This window comes from Podarcis melisellensis (genome assembly GCF_964234715.1).
Source record: "Podarcis melisellensis genome assembly, chromosome: 6".
NCBI lineage: Eukaryota > Metazoa > Chordata > Lepidosauria > Squamata > Lacertidae > Podarcis > Podarcis melisellensis.
In genome coordinates, this window is record NC_138538.1 from 5,630,274 (window position 1) to 5,647,578 (window position 17,305).

The window sequence follows — 17,305 nt, forward strand, 5'->3', positions numbered from 1 at the left end:
CCCCCCCTCGATCATGGAGCCCAAGCCGCGTCTTTTCAAACGCCTCGCCTCCTCCGGCGGCAGGATCTGCTCCCCGCCGCCCGGCTTGACGTCCGCCGGACCCTGCTGCCCCGACGGCAGCCCCCCGGCGCCCGGCTTGTGCTGCGGGGTGATCTCCGCCTCCTGCAAGCCGCTCGCCTCCCCGTACCCCCCTTCCTCCTCCTCCTCCGAGGCAGCCAGCAACGCCGTCTACACGGTGCTGGTGGAAGATCCGGCGTCGATCCGGAGGAGGTCCCGGCGCAGGAGCTGCGAAGACGGCGCCGGCAGGAGCTCCCCGGCCGGCAGCAAAGGCAGGCTGCAGCTTTTGCAAAAGGTAAGAAGCGTCGGCGGCGGCGGCAACTTCGCTCTCCCGCCCCGTCTGGTCCCGTCCCGTGTCGCTGCTGCTCCCGGCCTCGGCCGCGCTGTCGGATCTGGCGAAGGAGAAGCGGGTGGGTGTGTCCCGCCATGGCGCACAGGAGCACGGAGGGCGGGCGAGAGACGCAGGCGACTAGCTGAAGTTGCAAAGACTCGACGGCCGTGGGCTTCGCGGCGCTGCTGCTTCCTTCGTGGACTTTTGGGGCGGAGAAAGAGATACGGCCGTCCTGCGCAGGGGAGGCCAGGAGTGCGGGGCGTGTGTAGGGAATATTATTTTTGCAGAGATCGGAAAAAGGAGAGTCCCCGACGCGTTTGGCAAGAAACTGCTTAGAGCCTTGGAGGCGGATTTCGGTTGCGGGGGGGGGGTGCATTATATTTGCAAACGGGGGGGAGGGGAACCACCCAGAGCCATGCATGGCAGCTGGAGGGTGGGACCGGGAAGTTGCATAGGGAGGGTGGGCTGGAGGAGCGGCCCTTACATGAAGCCACCGAGAGCTGCCGCGATTGCTTGCAAAATAAAGAAATACCGGGTGGGTTGGACAGACCCGGCTTCTTTGCAGACGGCAGCCGCGCGCGCACCCTTTTTGCCTAGGCTCGGAGAGCGCAAACTAGCCGCGCAGTGCGATCCTTGGAGCGCTTTACTGGGCCGTCAATTCTAAATAGTAGCTGGAGACTCCGCTAGGCCCCCGAAGCAAAAAGGGCCCGTGCCAGCGCCGAGCCCCTGCCCCGCTGCGCTTGCAAAGAGAGACCGTGCGCGCCGTCGGGTCCAGCTGGCAAACCCGGGAGGCGCCCGGCTTCCCCGGCCTTGCAGCAACCCCGGCGGAAAGTTTGATTCCCCTTCGCGAAAAGATGGCGCCTCTCTCTGCTTGCATTGCTTGCGCTGAAAGTTTTTGATCGAGGGGAGGGAATAGCAATGGGCCGGGACGTGGAGCGGAGCTGCAGAGAGCCGCCTTTTCTCTCTCTCTCTTTTCCGCCCGAGCCCATCCCCGCCCCATCGGGTCTCCACCCCTGCATGGCGGGGCGCGAGCTGCTCGGAGGGACGGGCCATCAATCACTCTGCAGAACAGGCGCCGCGCTGGGCCAGGAGGGGAGGGCCCTCCGGGGTGGGTGGGCTCGGCCTCGGTTTGTGGGTGGGGGAAACAGCAGCGCCCGCCTCCGGAGCGCTTCGCTGGGGATTCACACGTGCGCCGTGCAGGGGGCGGGGAGGCGTCGCTTCTGGATTCTGCTGGGAGTCCGAAAGGGCGAATTGAGTCGCAGGCGGCGGCGGGCAGAATCTGGAGCTCGTGGGAGTTGGAGGCGGAACATCTGCAGGGCACCTGCTTGGCAAAGGCTGGTGCAAATGTTGGGCCTTGATTATGACTGCGTTGCGGGAGGGGTGGACTAGATGAGCTTTGGTGGTCCCTTGTGGGAAAAGTTCTGCTGAACCAGGCCGGTGGCCTAATTTGCCCAGCACCTTCTCTCCTGCAGTTTGCAGTGACCCACTGGGAATAAAGGTAAAGGGACCCCTGACCATTAGGTCCAGTCGTGGCCGACTCTGGGGTTGTGGCGCTCATCTCACTTTATTGGCCGAGGGAGCCAGCGTACAGCTTCCGGGTCATGTGGGCAGCATGACTAAGCCGCTTCTAGCGAACCAGAGCAGCGCACGGAAATGCCGTTTACCTTCCTGCTGGAGCAGTACCTATTTATCTATTTGCACTTTGATGTGCTTTTGAACTGCAAGGTGGGCAGGAGCAGGGACCGAGCAATTTGAGCTCACCCCGTCACGGGGATTCGAACCACCGACCTTCTGACCAGCAAGTCCTAGGCTCTGTGGTTTAACCCACAGCGCCACCCGCGTCCCTCCCATTTGGAATACCTCATCTCAAAAGGCCCTACCTGCCTGCGGACTGTCTTGCCAGAGTGGTGCATGATCTAGTTATCTCTCGCTTGGACTACTGCAATGCGCTCTTCGTGGGGCTACCTTTGAAGGTGACCGGGAAATTGCAATTAATCCAGAATGTGGCAGCTAGATTGGTGATGGGAGCAGCCGCTGGGACCACATAACACTGGTCCTGAGAGATGTGCATTGGCTCCCAGTACGTTCAATTCAAAGTGTTGGTGCTGACCTTTAAAGCCCTAAACGGCCTCGGTTCTGTATACCTGAAGGAGCGTCTCCACCCCCATCATTCTGCCCGGACACTGAGATCCAGCGCAGAGGGCCTTCTAGTGGTTCCCTCCTTGCGAGAAGTGAGGTTATAGGAAACCAGACGGAGACCTTCTTGGTAGTGGCTCCTGTCCTGTGGAACACCCTCCCACCAGATGTCAAAGGAAATAAGCAGCTAACTTATTTTTAAAAGACATCTGAGGGCAGCCCTGTTTAGGGAAGTTTTTAATATTTAACGCTGTATTGTTTTTAACACTTGATTGGGAGCCACCCAAAGTGGCTGGGGAAACTCAGCCAGATGGGTGGGGTATAAATAATAAATTATTATTATTATATTATATTATTATTGTTGTTGAGTTGGAAAGGGGCGAGCGAAATGACCGAGCTGGCGGAGTGAGAAAAGGTTCCAGTGTCTGGGACTTTTTAGTTTAGAGAAAAAGAGGGGATATGGTAGTGGTGTGTGGAAGTATGCCCTCATGTAGAATGTGGAAATAGAAGAACTTTTTCCTCCCATCATTGCACTATAAATCATGGCGATTAAAGGAAGCTGAAGGTTGGAAAATTCAGGACAGATAAGACAATCCTCCTTTGAGCAGCGCATTGCTAAGCTGTGGAACTCTCTCTCACATGAGGCAGATTGGGGGCCACCACCAAGAAGACCTCTCCTTTGTCTCCAGCCTCTGAACATCACTTGTAGGGGGGCATGCACAAGTCAAAACAGGCTTGAAAGTGTCTAGGCAAATTTCAAGAGCCAAAGGGGGCTGGGAGGGATTTTCCAGTGAGCTGGGGATCCCATGTTGCTTGGGAATCCTTCTTGACCGTGTTCCAGGAATCTGTTTTATGCAGAGTCATATCACTCGTCCATTCATCTCCATGGTCCCTATGCCATGGATGAGGAATGTGTGGCCCTCCAGCTGCTGATAGGCCACACTTGTCCGATTCCTTGACCGTTGACCCTGCAGGCTGGGGCTGATGGGAGTTGGAGTCCAGTAACATCTGGAGGGCCAGAGGTGCCCCATTCCTGGTCACGGTGTGCTTGCACCTCTCCAGGATTTTGGATTGGAAGTTTTTTATTTTTTTTATTTGCAGTAATTTATTAAATTTATATACCACGCTTCACCACAATATCTCAGGGCGGTTCATGGAATAAAATACAAGTTAAAAACAAGTAAATAATTAAAACAAAAAGAACTAAACAATTTAGACCCTCCACCCTTCCCACAGACGCACTGTAGAATATTTATCAGCCAAAGGCCTGGTTGAAGAAGAAAATGTTCGATTGGCACCTAAAAACATATAATGTGTGTTTAAAGGTAAAGGGACCCCTAACCATTAGGTCCAGTCGTGTCTGACTCTGGGGTTGCGGCGCTCATCTTGCTTTACTGGCCGAGGGTGCCGGCGTACAGCTTCTGGGTCATGTGGCCAGCATGACTAAGCCGCTTCTGGCGAACCAGAGCAGCGCACGGAAACGCCGTTTACCTTTCCGCCGGAGTGGTACCTATTTATCGACTTGCACTTTGAACTGCTAGGGTGGCAGGAGCAGGGACCGAGCAACAGGAGCTCACTCTGTTGCGGGGATTCGAACTGCCAACCTTCTGATCTGCATGTCATAGACTCTGTGGTTTAACCCACAGCGCCACCTGCGTCCCTAATGTGTGTTTAGGGAAGTTTTTAATGACTGATGTTTTAATGTATTTTTAATCTTTTGTTGGAAGCCACCCAGAGTGGCTGGGGAAACCCAGAGATTGGTGGGATAGAAAATAATAATAATAATTATAATCATAATAATCATAATAATGGTCCCAGGCGAGCCTCCCTGGGGAGAGCATTCCACAGGCGGGAAGCCACTGCAGAAAAGGCCCCGTTCTCGTGTTGCCGCCTTGTGGACCTCTCACGAAGGAGGCGCATGAAGAAGGGCCTCAGATGGTGATCGCAGTGTCCGGATCGGTGCATATGGGGAGGTCAAACCCCGCACTTTGAATTGGGCCCAGAAACTAATAGGCAGCCAGTAACAGTCGGGCCAGGATCGGTGTGCTGAACTCTTCACCAGCTGAAACTTCCAAACCCTCTTCGGAGGCAGCCCTGCGTACAGTGCATTGCAGTAATCTAATCTAGAGGTTACCAGTGTGTAGACAGGGTTAGGCCAAGGTGCTCTGTCACTGAGGTGCAACCCCTCTCTGAATGGTTGCCCACCCCTCCCCGAAGAAGTGAGGGGCAAAGTTCATGGGTGAAAGCGCTCTCTTAGGGAACCGTCGTGTCTCAGGGTCTCCAAGCAGAGATGGGAGACTGATGGCTCTGGTGTTTTAACAGGCCCCCAAGGCCAGCCCCAGTGCGATTCGTTGGGGCTTCCAGGCTGGGGCTGGGTCCCTGTGATTTAGTGCGATGGAAGCCATGGCCTGTAGATTTCACCCAAGCCTTGCTACCTTTTGAGTGGAGGCCGGGTGCTCTTGAGAATCAGCAAGGTTTCGAGCAAGAGTGGAGAATCTGCTACCTTTCAGATGCTTTTGGGCTGAAACTAACAAAAAAGTTACTATGAACAAGAACAAATACCAACGTGGGAGGAATGGAGAATGAAGCTGATGGACTATGCAGAACTTGATAAACTGACTGAAGATTAGATATCTACGAGATCAAAAATTCATCGAGGACTGGGGAAAATTAGCTGAATACTGGGAATGCATAAGTGATAATGGAATAACGTTAGTGGCATTTAGAGAAGCTCTGTAACAGCGTAAGAAATATTGTAAAAAAGTAAAATAGAAGTGGGGGGGTATGCATAAAGGCAATACTGAAATTTGGAAATGTGTATTTAAAGAAATTAGAATTTGGATGATTGGCAGAGAAGCCGAAGGAAGTCAAAAACCAAAAAGTTTAATAGAAATTGTAATGTGGTATGAATGTATGGAAAATTAATAAAACATAATTTAAAAAAAGTTACTATGATTAATATTACACACACACACACACGTACATGTGTTTATCCTCACACACCTATAAACATAAGCCCCCCTATTAAATCCTTAATAAGCCAGTCCTAATATGCCAAACATAATAACACTATAAGCCAAACGTTTATTTGGTAGTGCTCTGGGTGTTGTTGAAAACATTACAATTCTACTAGTAGAAATATTTCAAGGTCAGCCCTTCATCAAAATACCCTTTTTCTGATTTTCTCCATCAGCCCCCAAAGTAATTTGTGTGTGTGTTGGGGGGGGTGTCACTTTTTCAACCTCTTGCCCCCTAATTTCCATCCTCCCTGGTAGGGCTGGGCGATGTTTTTCAGCATCGTGATACATCACCAGCTAAACATCACAATATATCGATATATCACAATGTCTGAAATAAGGATGGAGGCTTCACGGTTTTCCCCGCATTGTGATTTTTGCATAGCATAACACACACTCACACACCATGATTCATAATTTATATCCGGGTCTAAAATCATGAAACCGATATCACAATATGGACCAGTTTTGGACAATATATTGCCCTTGCCTGCTGGTGCAGATGGAAGTGGGATTCTAGCTCCTATTTTAGCAGGTCAACAGTACCACTGAATGTCCACTAGATGGACGCTGCTGTGATTCACTCCTGGGACACATACTGTATTTTTCGCTCTATTGGACGCAGTTTTTCCCCTCCAAAAATTCAGGATGCAGTTTTTCCCCTCCAAAAATTCAGGGGAAATGTGTGTGCGTCCTATGGAGCGAATGCAGGCTTGTGCCATAGCCGCGCGCAACCCCTCCGGCAGGGAGAGGCTGCATGGGGCTAAAGGGGAAGCCAAAACAGCAAGCGGGATCCATCCCGCTCGCTGCCTTGCCTTCTTCCATAGCTGCGCGCAACCTCTCCGGCAGGGAGAGGTTGTGTGAGCCTGTACGTTGCTCTTTGGGGCTGGGGGGGAAATGTTTTTTTTCTTGATCCCCCCCCTAAAAACTGGGTGCGCCCTATGGTGCGGTGTGCCCTATGGTGGGAAAACTACGGTAATTTCTCCCTGGGCTTTTTTAAAAGTGGGAAGATGGTGTGGGATAATTGGCTGTGAGGCTGGAGGCAGAGTCATGCACACTTCCTTCGAAATTTGCCTTTGTATCCTTTCTCCAGCCTTAACCTGACATGCAACAGGTTTCACCAGCTTCGTAGTCATGAGGTCTAGAAGCTTGGTGGTGTGCTTTTAATTGTTTTGTTAGAGTTGAGGTTCTTCGAAAGCTGAGGTTCTAGAATTGTACGACTGCCTACATCACCGGTCAGAACTTTGGAATTGGTGCTGAGGTCGGTCCAGAGAGGTCCAGTCTGCTGCAGTGGTCGGATTCTATAGACAGATGCAGCCGTGCTCAGTTCTCCTGTTTTAAAAAAAGAAATCTCTCTGGGAAGCTGACTCCTTGCAGCATTGAGTTCATACCAGCAGATGCCCTCTGTCAACAAGCAAAGGGCTCGTCTGAGTTTGACTCTGCAGGGTGGCAGCCGAATGTTGGAGAGTTTTCCAATTTGGTGTCCTCTACGAGTAATCTCTTACTGGGGAGTGAGATAAGCTAAGAAGGACAGGAATTAAGACCGGGGTGGGGGAGGGAAGGTACATTTATTTTTTGGATATTTATAGCATTTGTAACCTGCTCCTCAGCCAATAAGGCTCCCAGAGCAGCTTACATCATCATCATCATCTGCAAACTTTATATACCGCCCTTCATCCAAAGATCTTGAGACGGTTCGCAAGATAAAAATACAGGATAGAAGCACAAAATAAATAGTAAAAACAATTGCAATGCAGACTTACAATCTTTAAAAAAACAACCAAAAACCCGCAGCACACAAGGAGAGAGGATCAGGGAGGGAAGAGGAAAACAAAAACCCAGGCAACAATATCTGAACAGTTGTTCCTCTAATATCCAGGTGCAGGATGTGCCTGTGGGATCTCTTGCAAAGCAGGTGGAAGGAGCCTTGCTTCCCAGCTCTCCCACAAATGGAGCAACTGCCCCCAAGTGACATAGCAATAGTTTCTGCAGGTTACGGGGGGGGGGTGTCCTCCCAGCCCTACTGGGAGACGCTGGGAATGGAACCTGGGACCTTTTGCATCCGAGGTGTGTGCTCTAACGTTTTGCTGCGGCCCTTGCCCAGACAGGTATTGCTGGCTTGCCCAGTGTGTATCATTTCTCGCAGCCTCGCTCTCAGACTGCTGCAATCCAGGGCTTTCCTGTTGACTTTGGTTGGCTGATATCAGGGATGGGGAATCCCTTTCTGCCCCAGGGCCGCATTGCCTTCCAGACCATGTCTGAGGGCCACATGCTGGGGTTGAGCAGGGCTGGGGGGGGGGGAGAAGTGGGTGGAGCATTGAATGCAAATTAAATGCCTAGTTTCTACACATACTGGCCAATGGGATTTTTTAAAAAAAGATTTCTGGGACCCATCCCAGTCGCCCTCAATGGCTGGTGTGGGGGGTGGCCTGTGGAGAGTGTCAAGGGCCGGACAGGGCATCCTGGGGGGCCACATTCAGCTGCAGGGTCTGAGGTTCCCTACTAGGTCTGGGAAATATCTGGTTTTCAACATCGTGATGTACCACAAGCTAAACATCACAATACTGTCAGACCTCGGGTTACAGCCGCTTCAGGTTGCGTTTTTTCAGGTTACGGACCACCGAAACCCAGAAGTACTGGAACGGGTTACTTCTGGGTTTCGGCGGATGCGCAGAAGTGCTAAATCGTGCTTTGCGCATGCACAGAAGCACTGAATTGCAACCCACACATGCGCAGACACAGGTTGTGAACGCTGCGGGTTGCGAATGTACATTCCGCACGGATCACGTTCGCAACCTGAGCGTCCACGATCTACAGTGGTACCTCGGGTTAAGTACTTAATTCGTTACGGAGGTCTGTTACGGAGGCCTGAAGCACCACTTTAGCTAATGGGGCTGCTGTGCTGCCGCCACGCGATTTCTGTTCTCATCCTGGAGCAAAGTTCTTAACCCGAGGTACTATTTCTGCGGTTAGTGGAGTCTTTAACCTGAAGCGTATGTAACCTGAAGCGTATGTAACCCAAGGTACCACTGTACAGTGGTACCTCTGGTTGCAAATGGGATCTGTTCCGGATCCCAGTTCGCAACCTGAGCAGAACGCAACCTGCGTATGTGTATGTGCGTGACCTCATTTTGAGCGTCTGCGCGAGCGGCGAAACCCGAAAGTAATCCTTTCCGGTACTTCCGGGTCGCCGTGGGACACAACCTGAAAACGCTCAACCTGAAGCAAACACAACACACGGTATGACTGTATCACGATGTCTGAAATAAGGGTGGAGCTAGGCAGAGGCACCGGCTGGCTGGACAGTTTTTCCTGCATCGTGATTTTTGCCAGCGCCTGCTCTTGTGATTTGCTGCCTCCTGCAGGAGAGAGGGAAGAGCTGAGCTGGCGCAGTTAACAGGACCTGCAGGAATCGGAGAAGCATTGGCTGGCATCATGTTTTCCCCCACATTTTGATTTTTGCATGCATCCCCCCCCAATGATTTGCGATGTATTGCCAGGCCCAAAATTGCGAAACCAATACAGTGGTACCTCGGGTTAAGTACTTAATTCGTTCTGGAGGTCTGTTCTTAACCTGAAACTGTTCTTAACCTGAAGCACCACTTTAGCTAATGGGGCCTCCTCCTGCTGCTGCCGCACTGCTGGAGCACGATTTCTGTTCCCATCCTGAAGCAAAGATCTTAACCCGAGGTACTATTTCTGGGTTAGTGGAGTCTGTAACCTGAAGCGTATGTAACCCGCGGTACCACTATATCACAATATGGACTTCAAACCTGTTTTGGATGAGATAGTGATCTATCACCCAGGCCTTTCTTTCCCCCCATTGATATGTTGGCTTAATCCTTACTACTTTCTGCAAAAGCAGATTGTCACAGGTTACCCTCTTCTTTCCTCCCTGTTCCTTAAAGCGAAGCTGCTCAATATTTGTGGCATTTATTAGACTTGCAAACCAGAACATAAAAGCCACAGCAAAGGGAGCAGTTTGTAGTTTAGCTGACTCTGGCTTTCCTGGTCAGCCACTTCATAAGTGGATAGGTCTTCTAAAGGATTACTGAGCTCAAAAGCCGAGCCACATAAAGATAGATGGATAGACCCCGGAGGTGCAACTGAACTGCCCGTCCTTGTTTCTGAGCTGTGCTCCTGCTGCCTGGTGTGCGTAGATTTTTAGCGCGAGTGCAGAAGAGGAATCGGCCTCCATGTTAGAACACGCTTATCTATCCTGAACGGGCTTTGCTGGCTGGGGTAGCCTGGATTTCAGTTGCAATAAGGCCAAGCTCGCTGCTGCTTTTGTCTGCACCTGCTCTGTTTATCTAAGATAAAGCCAAGGGCTCCTGAGCTTTAAGAACAAGAGCCAAGCCCTTCCTGGCTGTTCACATGCATGACCGGGGGGGTGGGGGGTGGGTGGGTTCTTTTTTAAAAAAGAACACCAATAGAGTGGTACCTCGGGTTAAGTACTTAATTCGTTCCAGAGGTCCGTTCTTAACCTGAAACTGTTCTTAACCTGAAGCACCACTTTAATTAATGGGGCCGCTGCGCTGCCGGAGCACAATTTCTGTTCTCATCCTGAAGCAAAGTTCTTAACTTGAAGCACTTTTTCTGGGTTAGCAGAGTCTGTAACCTGAAGCGTATGTAACCTGAAGCGTATGTAACCTGAGGTACCACTGTACAAGCAGAACCACAGAAATAATACAAGGCCATGTGTAATAATAATAATAATTTATTTATACCTCGCCCATCTGGCTGGGTTTCCCCAGCCACTCTGGGCGGCTTCCAGCAGAATATTAAAATACAAAACCTATTAAACATTAAAAGCTTCCCTAAACAGGGCTGTCTTCAGATGTCTTCTAAAAGTCTGGTAGTTGTTTTTATCTTTGACACCTTGAGTTCCACAGGGCGGGTGCCACCACCGAAAAGGCCCTCTGCCTGGTTCCCTGTAGCTTTGCTTTTCGCAGTGAGGGAACCGCCAGAAGGCAGAACGATGGGGGTGGAGATGCTCCTTCAGGTATACTGGACCGAGGCCGTTTAGGGCTTCAAAGGTCAGCACCAACACTTTGAATTGTAAAAGAAGAGAGAGAGAAAAAGATATTTTCATCACAATTATCTTGGGGCCCAGAGCTGGATGTCAAAAATAAGGTAGCAACCTTTCGCTACCCCGCTGTGCTGTGTGACATTGATATGTGGAACTCACCGCCACAGGACGGGATGTGGTGGCAAGCGATTCTATTGGGCTGAAAGGAGCTGGGCAAACACTCTCAAGGGTTATGGCCAGCTGTTGCTGTTGATTTGCTACCTGCGTCCGGCATCAAACGCCTCTGTGTCCTTTTCCAGAGTCCTGCCCACTGCAGTGGGAAGGGGCTTCCGGCGGAAGCGGAGCTGATCAACGGGAGGCCGAGGCACCTGTCCGATCCCTTGGTGCTGAAGCGGCTGGAGGATGAGGCAGCGGCACTCCGACTGCTGGATCAGGGCCCCCTGCATCATTCAGCCTACATCCCAGTTCCCAGGCAAAGGTAGGGTCATTGGAGAAAAGTTATTTTGGGTTTCTAGAGGGGGTAGTTCCTTCCTGAGTCTCATTTATTGCAAAGCTCATTGAATGGTGGGAATTGGAAGGAAAATGCACCGGTTTAGTGAAGGGCTGGTATCTTATCCATCTCTCGCAGTGGATTGCTTTGCTGCATTTGGAAAACCTTCGGGCCATGTCGTTGGCCTTGAGCGCTGGGGATTTCCCTGAAAACGAGTTTGGTGGCCGCAGCGGAGGAGCGCAGCTTGTTTTTGCTGCGGGCACTGCTTTCTCCAACTCCACTGCGAACATATTGACACCTGCTTTTCAGGACAGCTTGCTAGGTGCTGCATTCCTCTGGAGGGTTTTGTCACCCTTCTGTTAAACCGTGGGTAGGCAAACTAAGGCATGGGGGCTGGATCCGGCCCAATCGCCTTCTAAATCTGGCTCATGGACGGTCTGGGAATCAGCGTGTTTTTACATGAGTAGAATGTGTCCTTTTATTTTAAATGCATCTCTGGGTTATTTGTGGGGCATAGGAATTCATCCCCCCCCCAAAAAAAAATATAGTCCGGCCCCCCACAAGGTCTGAGGGACAATGGACCGGCCCCCTGCTGAAAAAGTTTTCTGACCCCTGTGTTAAATGTTGATCAGGATGGGGCCCCACTATACGCAGCTGCCACTTCTGTTGTTCTCAACTTCTTAGTGTCTTTGGTGTGTGCCAGGGGTCAGCAAACTTTTTCAGCAGGGGGCCGGTCCACTGTTCCTCAGACCTTGTGGGGGGCCAGACTCTATTTTGCAAAAAGAAAAAAAATGAACGAATTCCTATGCCCCACAAATAACCCAGAGATGCATTTTAAATAAAAGCACACATTCTACTCATGTAAACACACACTGATTCCCGGACCGTCTGCGGGCCGGATTTAGAAGGCGATTGGGCCGGATCTGGCCCCCAACCCTTAATTTACGTACCCATGCTCTAATTCAGGAGTCAGCAAACTTTTTCAGCAGGGGGCTGGTCCACTATCCCTCAGACCTTATGGGGGGCCGGACTATATTTTGGGGAAAAAGTGAACAAATTCTTGTGCCCCACTAATAACCCAGAGATGCATTTTAAATAAAAGCACATATTCTGCTCATGTAGAAACACCAGGCAGGTCCCACAAATAACCCAGAGATGCATTTTAAATAAAAGGACACAATCTACTCATGTCAAAACATGCTGATTCCCGGACCGTCAGCAGGCCGGATTTAGAAGGTGATTGGGCCGGATCCGGCCCCCGGGCCTTAGTTTACCTACCCATGCTCTCATTCAACCCCTGGTTGAAGCAGGGACCTGGGAGAGCATCTTTGCCCTCACACCTGGCTAGAGGTGTTGCGACACCGAGTTCTCCATTCCGGGATCCTGGATGGCCTTTTCCAGGACGCTCCATTATGTTCCCCCTCCCGGTTTTCTATTCCCTCTTCGCACTCCACACCCTCCCAGCTCACCAGAACCAAACACACTCATCAGTCTGCAGCGTCTGAAAAGGAGTTTTCTCTTTGTATTTGTGGTTAAGGTACATAGACTGTTGCTATGATTTGTTGGAAGGTGGTGGTTTTTATTCTGATGGAGCGTAGAAGAGTTGTCCTGCCTAGAGGTGGCACCTTAGAATCATAGAGTTGGAAGAGACCACAAGGGCCATCGAGTCCAACCCCCTGCCAAGCAGGAAACACCATCAGAGCACTCCTGACATATGGTTGTCAAGCCTCTGCTTAAAGACCTCCAAAGAAGGAGACTCCACCACACTCCTTGGCAGCAAATTCCACTGTCAAACAGCTCTTACTGTCAGGAAGTTCTTCCTAATGTTTAGGTGGAATCTTCTTTCTTGTAGTTTGGATCCATTGCTCCGTGTCTGCTTCTCTGGAGCAGCAGAAAACAACCTTTCTCCCTCCTCTATGTGACATCCTTTTATATATTTGAACATGGCTATCATATCACCCCTTAACCTCCTCTTCTCCAGGCTAAACATGCCCAGCTCCCTTCGCCGTTCCTCATAAGGCATCGTTTCCAGGCCTTTGACCATTTTGGTTGCCCTCCTCTGGACACGTTCCAGTTTGTCAGTGTCCTTCTTGAACTGTGGTGCCCAGAACTGGGCACAGTACTCCAGGTGAGGTCTGACCAGAGCAGAATACAGTGGCACTATTACTTCCCTTGATCTAGATGCTATACTCCTATTGATGCAGCCCAGAATTGCATTGGCTTTTTTAGCTGCCGCGTCACACTGCTGGCTCATGTCAAGTTTGTGGTCAACCAAGACTCCTAGATCCTTTTCACATGTTCTGCTCTCAAGCCAGGTGTCACCCATCTTGTATTTGTGCCTCCCAGTTTGGTGTCATCTGCAAATTTGATCAGGATGCCCTTGAGTCCATCATCCAAGTCGTTGATAAAGATGTTGAATAAGACCGGGCCCAAGACAGAACCCTGGGGCACCCCACTAGTCACTCTTAGAATCCTACCTTTGCTTACCTGGAGCAGCTGAGTTTTGCAGAATCGAGGACGGTGGGGATGCTATCTTCAGCCAGGGTAGGATGAAATTACTTTCTGGAGACCATACCTCTGTGTTGAAATTTGCCCCCTTATCAATATCTGCCAGTCTCGTGGCCATGCCAATCGGCTTCATGCCACAGCTGATATTTTTTCCTCCGCTGATGTAATAATATGAAGAAACACCCTTAATGGTCAAAGTGCACCCCACACTTTAACACCTGCGGCTTTTTAAACTTGTACGGGTGTGTGGGGTGTGTGTGTGTTTGTTTATTAATATGCTGCGCAGTTTTGTGATTTTATGTTGTAAACCGCTCTGTGATCCTTTGATTAAGGGTGGTGTAGACATTGAATAAGTAAAGTAATAGTAAATAATTAACTTGTTGGGTTCTTAAGAAGCACCCTGGAATGTAGAAGAAGATATATAATATTTCTGGACATATGAAAAAACCCGTGGGTTGGAGAATCAGATTTTGGAAGGGAAAATGACTTTATGCAAATATATCCTTTCTTATAATACCTAAATTTCCTCTTAACATTTGGTGTATGGTGAATAACTTGAGCCAGCCTCTACGGTTGTACTGAATGGCATATTTATTGAATTTTTAAATCTTGCATATTTTTATTTATTTATTTAGAAAATTTATATCCTGACTATTGATGGAATGATCATCGAGACAGCTTGCAATACACTTTAGTACAATACATAAACTCCAGATGGAAGGAAGTTAGACTTTCTGGGCTCTGTGGGGCTTATTTCCAGGCAGGTGTGGAAAGAGTTGCAGCCGTTGTCTTACTGAAACAATAATTCTAAATTTATCACATGTCCGAGATGAAACTGCAGGTTGCTGCTCTAAGTATATCTTAGTTCTTGCCAGTAGGAAAAACAGAAATGATGAACGTTTCCATGAAAAAGGAAAAAGAAAGAAAGGGTTACCTGGGCTTAGAAACAGTATGTAAGAATGCAGAGATGGAAAATAACTAAGGATGCATTGACACCGTATATATATATAATCATGGCTTTCCTAAAAGAATTCTGGGAACTGTAGTTTGTTCAGGATGCTGTGAGTTGTTAGGAGACTCTTCATCCTCTTCCAAAGCTACATTTCCCAGAGTTTGTAGGGAAGAGGGATTGACTGCTAAACCACTCTGAGAATTATATATCTGGGAGAGGAATAACAAACTACACTCCCCAGAATTCTTTGCGAGAGGGGAGCCATGACTGCTTAAAGTGTAATCACAGTGCTTTAAATTCATGATGAGAATGTGGCCTACATTCAGAATAGCTGGTTTTTGCCGCAGTTTCCATGTTTACTCGGGAGCAAGTTCCACCAAGTTCAGGCATGTCCAAAGTCCGTTTTGGGGGCCCAATCCAGCCCCCCGGTCGGTTTTTTGCAGCCCCTGTGGCAGTTTATTTATTGTAGTCAAATCCTAAAAAAAGAAAATTCCCCCAAAAACTCAACAGCTTAAACGCTAAAAAAAGCTCAACAACAACTTCTATTTCTTCTTTTTAATATAATTTTTTTATTGACCAAGCAAAGTCTTAAAATACATGCAGTACCAGCAAACAAACATAGAAATTTTTGAGAGTATGCATACCAAATAACAAAAATACAGTAAAGCAAAATAGAAAAGGGGGGAGGGAGAAAAGAAAGAGGAATAAAAGTATGAATAGAGTAAAAAACATAGTAGTATCTCATATTTCAGTCAGCAAAAAAAAAAAGAAACTTTGGACTATTAAAAGCGCATCAACTTTGGTCGGCCCTCACGCATATTCACTTCATCAAATCTGGCCCTCTTAAAAGCAGAGCACTGTCGCCTGTGCGTAATGACACCAGTGAGATGCAAAACCTTACTAGAAAGCTCAGCTGAATATTCACAGTGTATTCCTGCTCCTTGGTTAATTTACACAAAGGTTTTGCTTTGTTGATGTTCTACTCCACCCCGGAAAATAACGCGTTGGATCCTGGGCTTTGTGAGCGAAGTTCCCCTTGCGGAATGGGACTTCCCCTCCCCTTAGGGACCTCCCCCCCAAAGCTTTGGGGAAGGTTTTGAGGGTGCACAGAAGGGGAAGTTCTGTTGTGCAAGCAGAAGTCTGTTGCACGAGGGGCTCTGGAAAGGCCCAGATTTATCCTTGGAAAATGTGAGTGCAACTCCGTTAGTCAGCGTCCAAAGTATTTTGATTCTGAACTTCCAGGGGACTGGGATGTCTTGTAAAACAAAAATCTACCCTTTTCCCCTTATGGGGTATCCAAGAGCCCATGTAGGGTCCTTACGTAGGTTCCCTATTGGTAGGAGAAAATAACAGAGGCCAACCAGAGAATATTGAGAAGCAAAGCAGCTAGTAAGCCTGATCTTTATTGATCTGTTGCAACAGGGTCCTCACTCACCACACGCAGGAGGGAGGAGGAACCCCGAACAATGGTGCGCAAGGCCTTATATAGACTTTTGAAATTGCCACCCTGTGGATCAAGACCACCCCCAGAAACATACATACATCAGAGAAGGGGTGTAGCTCAAGACCACCCCCCCCAAGATAAATCATACCTACACCACAGAGAAGGTGGTCTACAGCAGAAATCCGAGTGCTTTGTTTACCTCCTGTCTTCCAGGTTACCTGTTTAATGGTCACTTGATTGGATTGCCTGGGGAGCCTGGCAGGTCTTTTGTAATGATAAATACTTAGTTCCTGAGTCAGGTCACAGCCTCACACTCTATTCATATCCCAAATGTGCCCTTAGGACAGGATTTGTGAGGAAAGAGACAATGGGGAGGTTTCCCACTTTGACCTTGCAGAGAAATCATGTGCTCAGTTTAGGAATCAAAATGGCTTCAGGTCGGTCTTCCTGTGCTGATCTATGTATGTGCTTGGATGGTACACTTATGGACATTTAGCATATATCTTAAGACCTCAAAATTCCTATCACATCCCCGTGGGTCCCTGCGGAATAAAGGAAGGAGTCCAGCCACTGGCTGTAGACCAAAGTTATTGCACAGCAGGTTGAAAGACGAATTTTGAACCCTGAGGATGGGGTGGCAAGGACTTTTAAAAGTTTCCCACCGTATCCCAGAATACAGTTTGTACAGCATCTGTTATGTATTGAGTTGAATAGGATCCAAAAGGCTGATTGGTCCTAGAACAATAGGGTCCCGAATGCAGCAGTCTGATTGGTCCTAGAATAGGGTCCCGAATGCAGCTGTCTGATTGGTCCTAGAACAATAGGGTCCAGAATGCAGCAGTCTGATTGGTCCACAGGAGCCACCCAATCCAGCTCCAGGTGGAAGTGAATCCGCAACCTGATTGGCCTACAGGTGAATCCCGGAATTAGCCAATCACGTGGAGCCCATTGTGTAAATAATGTATATAAAGTAGACATTCTGGGGGAACTTCCATTCCTCACTACTATGAACTGAATAAAGAGCATGAAATCCATTCTCAACTCCGAGTATATATTTCAGCATCATTGACACATCATTGCTACATCACTGACATGTCACAAAAGGGGAGAGGTAGGCCGGGGTTACACTAGTTTAACCTGGGCAAACATGTCCAGACAAGTCCTTGGTACATGATTAGCATAAGCAGGCATGTCAGGGCAAAACCCAGGTATAAGATTAGCATAGGCAAACACCTCTGAAGTCCCACCACCCAAAGTACAATAGGACTTCCTTTGCATGTCTGGACCCCTTGGTAAGTCCGGTGATGGGATTAGGCTTTCCTTGGCCAACAATCAGCTCAG

General features: G+C 49.0%; 1 protein-coding gene across 2 annotated transcripts in view; it reads left to right on the forward strand.

The window, feature by feature from the left end:
* Window positions 1–6: 6 nt before the first annotated feature.
* The window catches only part of SLC2A4RG (SLC2A4 regulator), a 50,641-nt gene continuing 33,342 nt past the window's right edge, over window positions 7–17,305 (forward strand). For both annotated transcript variants that reach the window (XM_081916966.1, XM_081916967.1), the window contains exons 1-2: window positions 7–352; window positions 10,870–11,048. In XM_081916966.1, coding sequence (XP_081773092.1) covers window positions 14–352; window positions 10,870–11,048 — 518 coding nt within the window. In that variant the 5' untranslated portion in view covers window positions 7–13. The remainder of the gene's footprint in view (window positions 353–10,869; window positions 11,049–17,305) is intronic.